At 36.1% G+C, this 10884-nt stretch overlaps 1 protein-coding gene across 1 annotated transcript; it reads left to right on the top strand.

Moving 5' to 3' along the window:
- Window positions 1-7097: 7097 nt before the first annotated feature.
- On the top strand, window positions 7098-10388 carry LOC113659789 (ADP-ribosyl cyclase/cyclic ADP-ribose hydrolase 1). Its single transcript, XM_027172828.2, has 7 exons — window positions 7098-7510; window positions 7616-7742; window positions 8200-8338; window positions 8480-8562; window positions 9230-9303; window positions 9469-9561; window positions 9886-10388. Exons 1-7 carry the CDS (start codon window positions 7344-7346, stop codon window positions 9983-9985), a joined length of 783 nt encoding a protein of 260 aa, XP_027028629.2. The 5' UTR covers window positions 7098-7343; the 3' UTR covers window positions 9986-10388.
- The last annotated feature ends 496 nt before the right edge of the window (window positions 10389-10884 follow it).

Raw genomic sequence — 10884 nt, 5'->3', positions numbered from 1 at the left:
ACATGGGGAAGAGTTTTGGGAGTTTATTTTCTAACTTAGACTACAGCCAGTGATAAAAGGTACTCTAAAGCGGTATAATATTTGGTGTTTACACACTGGGTGTTGAGGAGCTTGATTAAACTACCACTGGTATTGTTTGGTTTACATCTTTCCTGCACCCAGCTGCATTATCTTGGACTTGGAGAAGTGCCATTATACTTCTTTTTTTAAATCTTTTTTTTTACAAGGGGGTGAGAGGCAAGTCTATATGCATCATCTTTATTATCTCATCCTTAACCCCTCATCAAAATTTGGTTATTTTTGGACAATCTCAGAATACATGTGTGTGATCTCTAACCAATCCTTACCCCCTTCAAGATTTCTTTGCTCCCAAACTGTATATCATCAACAATGTTTTCAAAAACCTTATTTTTTTTTAGTCGACCTGATTGTTGATGACCTTATGGTATCCTGTGCATATGTTTTCCCAAGTCTCAATAATTTCATTTAATTCAAGCTCCCACTTTGTCTTTATATAGTGTGTTATCTGTTGATTCAAGCAGTAATCTTCTGTATATGTGCGACATATACAGTATATCAGTATGGGTCTTATTTCCTTATATCAATGAAGTATTGTTTCATATTAGTTAGAGCCTTCTAAATTATTTCCTTTCCTTTATGATTTATAATATAGTTTCTTATTTGTAGGCATCAAAAGAATTCACTTACAATTACATTAACAGTCCATTTCAGCATTTTGTTCGCGTAACCCATCAGTCACTTGCTTACCATTATGCTAAGATCCTTCTCATTCCATCTTCTAAAAAAGGATCCCACCTGGAGGGTAGAAACTCTGGGTTATCTGCTATGGACAAAGCTTTTGATAGGGTTGCTATTCCTCTCAGTTTCTTTTTTAACTCTTGTCCAAAATCAGTGTTTGCTAAACCCAAACATTTTTTATTTTCATCCTTTTCTGAGATGGGGTATTATAAAGGCTAGTGTTGACAAAGGGGTATATGGTTTTACTTCCCTCACTATGTGAAGGCAAACATAGCTATGCAGCAAGCTTAACACTCCTCCAAAAAATAATTTAACACTCTAACAACTCTAACTTAACACTTTAACAAGTGTAATTTAATGGAAGAAGTGTAAAACTGCAAAAGACAACAGTAGAAGTATATATGAGCATAAACAATTTCTAATGATAAATAGCACAGCATACCTAGCGGTAGTGTAAACAACATTACTGGGCACACAGCTTACATTTCACTTTGAATGCAAATGTTCACACAAGCTTTAAAATACACTGAAAGATTCTTAACAATAAATGCGTAGATTACATGAATCCAACAAGCAGAGGAGTACTTGATAGTCTTTCTGTATATGCACACATGTACCTTCACCTAACATTTCCAAATACAACACCATTTCGTCATCGATCCGTAACCTTGGGGTTTTATTCGACTCTAATCTATCTTTTGGCCCTCACATTTCTTCTCTTGTTAAAAACTCTTTCTTCCATCTTCGTAATATTGCTCGTCTCCGATCTTCTCTCACCATAGCTGATACTGAAACCTTAATTCATGCACTAATCACTTCACGTCTGGACTATTGAAAAAACTTATCGCAAGATTACAGTATGTTCAAAACTCAGCAGCACAAGTTCTCACCTACACTAGGCGCTCTGCTCACATTACTCCACTGCTTCATGACCTTCACTGGCTACCTGTAGCATCACGTATACACTTTAAGGTATTGCTTCTAACATTCAAAGCATTAAATGGTCTTGCTCCCCAATATCTGTCTGACCTACTTTCCCCTTACCGCCCTGTCAGGTCCCTTAGATCAGCTGAACTTGGTTTGTTGTCCATCCTTTCTGTCTGTCTACTGTTGGTGGAAGGTCATTTAGTATAAATGCTCCTCAATTATGGAATTCGCTGCCTCCTACACTACGAAACATCACATCCGTGGGTGCATTTAAGTCCCAGTTAAAAACATATCTTCTATTTAACAAGCATTTCGGATAATGCAATTATATGTATTATGTGTTGTGTATATGTAAGTGTCTGAATGTACTGTATTTGTGAAATGTAAAGCGACCTTGAGCTATGGAAAGGTGCTATATAAATAAAACTTCTTCTTCTTCTTCTTCTTCTTCTTCTTCTTCTTCTTCTTCTTCTTCTTCTTCTTCTTCATGGTCTAACAAAACACCAAAAAACATTCATTTAGAAAACACTTACAGACAATGCTTTTTCCAAGAATAAATGAAGTGTGAATGGAGATTCATCTGTGTGCACTCTCAAACAGCTCACAAGATGGCTAAACAGCACATTCTCTGCTTAAATATATGAATGTCACCACTAGGGGTCGCTAAATTGCGAAACTGGAGCTGAAATCAGCACAATGGTACGGAACTCTGTTCCACCTTGACCCATCCTGTTTTGACATCCTTGTTAATACATGTCACTATTAAGACAGAGACCTCCCTTATCTTTTCCTAAACTTAATGATTTAATTTTATTCTGATAGAATTATCCTCCAGAAGGATACATTGTTGCAATCCAGTGTTTATTGTCCAGACCACTGTCTACTGCATCCCATACTCCATTTTTTAGCCCTCCTTGTCCTAGGAAAATTTTCTGTCTCACACAGATTTAAGGTTTATGGATACCAAACATCTTAGAAACAGCAAGAACTTTATTCTGTGAAAAGCTGCATGATGTTACAAACCCCAAGAGAAAGAACACCTCTTTTGCATTATTATTAGATGTTTATGTGTCAAATTTAGATACCAAATTGACTTTGACACAAAAATTAACCAAACTGTCAACAAAAGCATCAAAACAATTGGGCTCCACTCACTGTAGGATTTATTCATTACTCTCATTTTGGCCGTAGTCTTCAGTTTCTTCATAGTCCACCAATCTCCAACAACTTGTTTTTTTTGTGTTTGACTAAGTGATATAAGAATGGCTGCATACAAACACACCTTCTGGAATCTCAATGTGGTAGTCCCAGCTCTTCTGACAAGAGCCAGGTTTTCATATGTAACCTGAGATATTCCCTTTTGAGGGAACTCAACACTATGTCATGGTTTGACGCTATAAAATTTTCAGTTGTTACACATAGCACCTGCCTAGAAAATGTAGCTGAGTTTGTATTTTTGTTTTTTATTTCCAAAATGGCATCTTTCTATGTAGAAATCCATCCAGAGACCAACGGTGTCATGTGGGGGCATTGCAAAGGGAGCTATGGAACACTTGCGTGTTTTCATGTGTTTGTTTAAATGTGTGTTTGCATTGGTTCATGTCTTGCCACTGGTTGTTGGCCACATAATTAATCTCACCTAACCCCCATGTGTCTTTGCTCTGAGTGTTCATTCAGTTTCCATTGTGTTCTATACTGAGCCTTTTGCCATTGTTGGTTTAACCTGGACTCTCAATCACTGCTGATTTTACCTACTCCCTGATTTCATTTTTGTAGATCACCTGACCAATGGCTGTGCACTGATCTACATCCACTGCTCTTCCTATAAATAAATTAATTAATAATAAGAAGAAAAAGAACAAGAAGAAAAAGAAAAACGATTATTATTATGTAAAATAATGTCTAAACATTTCTTAGGTAAATTGGATTTTCTGCACTTCAGTTGATCAAGTTAATTGTTATATCATTCTTTTTTTTCTACATAGATTTCACTATTAATGATTTCACCCAAAGGGTGCCATCAATCAATTGACCATCCCACGGAATCTCATCGGAGCCTCAAGTATGCATTAAGGGATGCATACTTGATGACAGTGCCATCACTCAATGGACCATCCCACGGAGTCTCATCGGTGCCTCAAGTATGCATTAAGGGATATCAACATCAAGTCCTATACAACAGATCAGAGCGAAAACCTTTAATTAAAAAAAGGAGCATAGTTTTCATAATTCTTTATATTTTCCATGAATAATATTCTTAATTAAGGTCATGGGAGAATGTAAGGTGTAATCAGAATATAACGCATCCTTTATGCTGCTTCCTTTTTTTCCAATGGGCAAATACACTCCTTATAACAAATAACATAAACCCCTCCCTTTTGTGAAGTAGCCACCCATTGTAATGAAAGTCATGGGATTGACTGTGTGAATGTGTGACTGTGATTGTATGACTTTTTCAAGCCATTGCAGGCCCATTCAAGGTCCCTGCCCCAGCATCAGTAAAAATTAATATTGTTTGAAGACCTTCCTCAAGTTTACCATGAAGGAATGTATGTATGCTTTTCTTTTATTTATCGTCAATGCTGGCTATGTGGATTCTGATGACTAGAAGAGGCTTTTATTGATGCATGACCAGATGCATAGTTTTCAATTTAGAGAAATACATATTACTGTAGAACTGTCTTATCTATATATTTAATCTGTGGTGTTCGAATGTGATTATACCGCATGCATTTTTACAGTCAGGATTTATAGCCAATGTTACCCGATAAGAAAAATTTACTATGTATAGTAATATGTCATTTTTTAGAAGAACCAAATTATATAAAACATATATAGATGGAGTGTATTTTTATGATTATGTTAATTGTTTTAAGTGCACTGACTTGGAAAGTTTGAATGTTGATTGTAGAATATATTGAATATTAAAGAGAACTAATATGCTAATTTTCTCCTCCCTTCACAGGTTTAATTTACATTTTTGACTGTAAAGGAAGGCATAAAATGGGCAATATGATTTCAGGTAGGTACACCTGTGAGGACCAGAAACATAAACAGCAGGGCTTTAGGGATATGCAGCAGGGATTTGAACCTGCACATTATCCTAATTCTCTTTGTGTAAGCTTGAATACAAATAATAAGACCTTCTCACACTAAGTCATCTGTGGTGAACATGCTATTATTTTTTTTTACTCTAAAGCAGGGGTGTCAAACTCATTTTGGTCTGGTGGCCACATACAGCTTAATCTGATCTCAAGGGGGCCAGACCAGTAAACTCATAGCAAAGTTACATAGAACTAACAATAAGTCCACTTTTTTCTTTGTATTAGTGCAAAGAAGAAGTAAATTATAAAAATCTTTATGTTAAATGAATTCTCCTTTTACAAAAATATATTATGAACAACCTAAGTAGTATGTGCAATTTCAACAACACTTTTACCCAGTTTAACATTTATTTAAGTGCATTATGCATAAAAACTGAACACAGTTATTGTACAATGGCACAAAACATTTAGTCACAGGTTTGTGGAACTTAAAAACACTGTCCTGCATGTTAACATAAATCAAACATCAAAATATAGAAACTGTTTAAAATCCAATTTCCAATTACGGGAAGCAATTCTGAATACATGAATTGTCTCCACACACTTAAAATCCTAAATGGCAGAAAATCTTTGTAAAAATTGTTAATTTACATGTATGTATGTTTTTTTTTTAAAGTAAACAACTTTCAATTTGCCCCTGAAACTTGGCATCTTTTAGCCTGCACAAGTGCATCAATATCAGGCATTATGTCCAGAGTAGCAGCCAATTTTAGAATCTCATGTAAAGGTGGGGTCTCCGATATTTGAGAAATGCTTCAGAAAACTGCTTTGGGCCATCAAACTAAACAGAAAACAAAACAAAGTGTAGCCAATGAGCAGAAAGGGGCGGGTCTTGTCAATATGGGTGGAGAGAGTGTTCAGTGCGCATGTGTGACATTAGCTCCGTACTACCATCTGCTGGTAGTTCCGCCGAAAATGAATATTTTTTCATGTTGCAGATTTATCCCCCGGGCCGGACTGAACTCCCTGGCGGGCCGGTTCCGGCCCACAGGCCATACGTTTGACACCCCTGCTCTAAAGCCACCAGTAATGAAGGACAATCCATTTTCTTCTACTCACCACTGACGTATCTTGCATCTTGAACATACAGGGAAACCTGTTCACCATGGTTAACCAGGAGGCTGGTTTCCAGTATACATTCAGATTCAGTTTCAAGAGATTACAAGACTCAGAGTAACTGAGTAACAATCTTCAGTTTTTACATCAACTGTGCTAATTGTGTGGTGAATCAGTGCTACTTTGCCATGTTAGCAGAAGTATAACCTCACTCCAAGGATCTATAAACTGTGTGTAGCTAAAGCTGGTAGTTATTTCACACGTGGCAGTTAACTGAGAGTTAAATCAAATTTTACACAACTCAGCTTCAGGAGGTGAATCTAATTTAAATCAATTCACTTAAGTTTTATTTGAATAACATTGGACATTTTCTAAAAGCAGCTTTACAGAAATAGAAAATTTCAGAATAAAATGTTCTCCCCGTGTTTTGGTGGTTTCCTCCGGGTACTCCGGTTTCCTCCCCCGGTCCAAAGACATGCATGGTAGGTTGATTGGCATCTCTGGAAAATTGTCCATAGTGTATGAGAGTGTGTGTATGCCCTGTGATGGGTTGGCACTCTGTCCAGGGTGTATCCTGCCTTGATGCCCGATGACGCCTGAGATGACGCTCCCCGTGACCCGAGAAGTTCGGATAAGCGGTAGAAAATAAATGAATGAATGAACTTCCTACACAAGTTGAGTTGGTTGATTAGGAATTTTGATCAATATATAAACATGAGCATCAGTGTGATCAGTCCCATTTATCTCCAGGTAGTTCATCTGGGGACATCCTCAACAGCTGTGAAGACTTCTAAATGATGAAACTCTAGATAGAACTATGGCATGAGGCTAGATTAGACAGGGCCATTGGAGAAGAAATACAGACAGTTCAGCTCTGTAAAGAGTCGGCAAAAGAGATGAAAGATCTAAAGACAATTATAATAATAAATAGTAAACAATCTGTAAGGCTGTACATACAATGAAGATGAAGCATCAGATCTGTTTGATTTTGAAGGAAATCAATACATATTTCTGGTAGACTATTACTCCAAATTCATAGAAACATAGCAGCTAAGAGATATAGAAACTGAACCATCATAGATGCTCTAAAAGATTGGTTCAACAAACATGGTATTCCCACTACCATGAGAAGGAAACACTTGAAACTTTTGCGATAGCTAGTACACAACATGTCTCACCACCTACAACACCTTTAAACAGTAAAGTGAGTGTACCATGCAGAGTACCTTGGTGTAAGGCTCCAGAGGCCTCAGATCATCTAGCATTGTTGGACTACAGAAACTTGGCTTGGGACAGTCTCGCTGACTTGAAAGGGTGTGCAATGAGCCCTAAATAGAGCAGCCAGAACCAGTAATGGGGGATGCACCGTGTCCAGACATGCATTTAGAATAAGTGTCTAGCATTTAGAAGCTGCCCTTATGGAGAAAGAAGATTTTACAGAAAAATAACAAAAAATATTAACAAATACAGCTAAGCATTTCAATTATAATCCAAGAAATGTTGCAATATAAAGGACCATATTTCTTTGTTATAATTGTAGAACTGGTCATCATCATAATCCTTATTGGTCACATAAGCACAGGTCCTGGGACTACACCAAACATAAACCATATTGTGATTGGACGATGTTATGAGTACATTTCTCTGGTAAACCCTAGTAATAGGTGAGTTCTTGCATATGCCGTCCCTTTAATTTGATCTAATGATATACGTATATGTATATGTAAATTTGTGTGTGTGTCTGTATGTATGTATGCATGTTTATACAGATATAAATGTGAAGAGATATGGCATGAATTTGAGAAAGCAGTGATCCAGAGAACACCATGCAGTGTGAGAGTAAAAGATTATGAGCAAATGTTTTATGCTGCTCCTCAGACTCCTCCCTGTGATAAAGTAAGACCAAATTGTGTGTACAGAGAATTCTTACACCTGTTTCAGCAACCCCTGATGATCCTCATTACCTGACAAACAGTAATTAATGTTACTTTTAAACCTTGCCCCAGCATTGTTTCTGTGGTATTGAAGCATTTGTTGTATGCCCACCTTAACTTATGTCTTGACCTTAATTTCTTTATGCTTACTGACTTTAATGACATACATGTTTTCCATCCAAATTCTTGCCCTTTTGTCAGCTACATTTTTTTAAAATAAAAAAAAATTAGTTGTCTGTCGACAACAGTATGTGTATTGAATTGTTTTTTCATGTTTTTCTGGGTTTGTGAGTTTTTGTGTTCAGTGGGGCTTCTGGCTTGGTTATAGGAAACACAGCATAAATCCCATGGTGCATTACAGACCTGAATTACACCCATATTCTAAAAAAACTGCATTACCCACGTTCAACATCTAACAGCTGCTGTTCTGGAGCAAGACACGAGAGCTGATGCAGAGCTACCCAGCTGTCACAGGAAGCTTTTGGACCTTGGAAGACACACTGGTGGGATTTATGTTCAAGGACCTCATCTGGTGTGGTCAGAAGGAAAGAGAATGTGGTATAGTAATATGATGTGTTTGGTTTATTAATATCTTATTAATAAATGCATAATTAAGAAACTTTAATTGCAACAAATTGAAAAGTTCTATTTTTTTTCTATTTTTCCTTTTTTATTCATCCCAAGTCTCTACTCCTAAAGGCTTTGATTTTCATTCTTGTCCAGAATGGTCCAAGTGTGTGAGCCATCCTGTTTACTCACTCTGGAAAAGAGCATCTCAAAATGTAAATCTTGTCTGGTAATTTGTCCTATATTAAATATTTCATCTGGTCTCAACTCATCAGCAACAGAAGAATATGATATTAATTAAATATGAAGTCAGGCCATTCAGTGTGGGTGATTGATAGTGACAAAGTATACAAAGTACAAACATATCAGGGTTATACACTATATGGTCAAATGTATTAAGACACCTTAACACCTCTCCAAATCTGCATGTTGAACATCCTATTCCAAAACATAGACATTAATATGAAGTTGAAATTCATGGTATGTATCCTTCAGGATTTAGACCTCACAATAGCACAGAGACAGCACTGAATAAAGTGGTTAATGACCTACAACTGGCCTCTGATTGAATCATCATTAAGCAGATGAATCATTTATTCCAATCATTTAGCACTTATGCCATTAAAGTCAACATGTCAATATATCCAAAAGCTGTTTAGTGGGGTTACGATCAGGCCTCTGTACAGGCCACTCAAATTCTTATACATCAACCTTTGCAGCTTTTATGCAACTCTCTTTGTGCACAAGGGCACTGTCATGTTGGAACAGGTTTGGGATAGGCCTCTTGATTAAAATGAAGGAGACTTGACTGCCAATGTCAGCATATTTAGGAAATATATATCCAGTTGTGTAACTGGATGGTTGCATTATTTATTTTTACAGTTTGCTGCAGCAGCCTGTGGAAATATTACAGTGCTCTTAAATGGATCCATTGAAAATGCATTCGACAGGAACAGGTCAGAAATAGGCATACAATAGTCATACAATGTTGTTAATTTGTTTACACATTTCCATTCTTGGTCATTGTCAGTGTAATTGCTTATTTTACATAATTTAAAACATTAAAATATTGCTATGTCAGTTAACAATAGTTATTGTTTTTGTGGTTTTATTTTCTCTAGCATGTTTGGGAGTGAAGAGCTGGACAATTTGAACCCCAGGATGGTGTCCCATGTCCACATTATTGTTGTTTCAAACTTAGAAGGCCCTTTTGTGTAAGAAAGAATGAAAAAAGTAGATTGAATGCAAAGCAGTGTTTCAACTATTTTCAAGCCCCATTTTGTCAGATCTCTCCTTGTCTTTGTGAAAAGAAGAACCTAATTTTAATTACTGCTCAAAGGAGAACTGACAGCTGTGTAGTCAATAGGCCTGTTTTGCTTACTGTATAGCTTTTTGTCAGTAAGTTGCACAAGATCTCCACATGGGTATTTGTTTTTCTTTGTAGCTGTTACTGATAAACACTTCTGCATGAGAATCTGCTTTGTGTGTTGAGGTCTGAATTGACATTTCTGTTGTTAATAAATTCTTTATGTTTCTAGAGAGTCCTGTTCCAATGGATCCATTCTCAGACTTGTAGGTGTACTGCAAACCCGAGGGTTCCACTGGTCCTGCACAGACATTGATGTCTATTTATTCTGACAACAATTATAACCATGATTTTTCTGTGATTAACCAACATATTGTATACTTATATCTGAAACTTGTACTGCACCAAGCCACATGGAGCATCTTTAACAGAACCTCACATACCTGTACAATACTATAGATGCTTTCTTAGCAAACTTGTTCCAAAAGCAACTTGTACCTACGTAAAAAGATCTCATTATCTCTTATCTGTATAGCCACTTTCAACATTAGCAATTGTATTCCACTGAACATACATTTATCATTCCCACATTTGAGAATTATTATAAAAATAAAAATTGATCTTGCATTGTAGTCTTAATTATACAAGGCTCTGTATAATGTTATTTCACTATGAACCACTTATTAATTAAATTCTAACTCAATAAGACTGTAATGTAGATTTATATGTTTGATATTTTCAGCATGTAGCACTGTTTTCCCTCACTCTAAAAGAAAATGCCCTAAGTTGTACATGAACAAATTATGTATTCTTAAATCAGTATTACTACTTTGGTCTCCTTGTATTTGTCTTCCTACATATGAAACAGGCTAATACACTAATAACAACCTTGCTATATTTAAACCCATATCCTATTCTTTTAGACACAAAAGATCAAAAGAAATATTCAATCATATACCAAGTTTTAACATATAACAAAATATGTTATAAACAAAGATTCTAATAAAACATTAACAGTCACATTCAGTTTCATTGATATCCTTACTTAACACATTAAAAATTCCAAGTGTCAGTAATAAATAATCGTTCAACATTTCCTGCGATTGGTGCCCATATGAAGATGTCCCTCACCTTTGAAATTAAGGTTAAATCAAAAATACCACCTAGTTGATAAAACACTCACATCACTTCATAATGACCTACTCTATGCTCACAATAAAGATTATCCAAT

This window comes from Tachysurus fulvidraco, chromosome 25 (genome assembly GCF_022655615.1).
Source record: "Tachysurus fulvidraco isolate hzauxx_2018 chromosome 25, HZAU_PFXX_2.0, whole genome shotgun sequence".
NCBI classification, from domain to species: Eukaryota; Metazoa; Chordata; class Actinopteri; order Siluriformes; family Bagridae; genus Tachysurus; species Tachysurus fulvidraco.
Note: the sequence above shows the minus strand (reverse complement) of the source record. Positions and strands in the feature narration are given on the sequence as shown.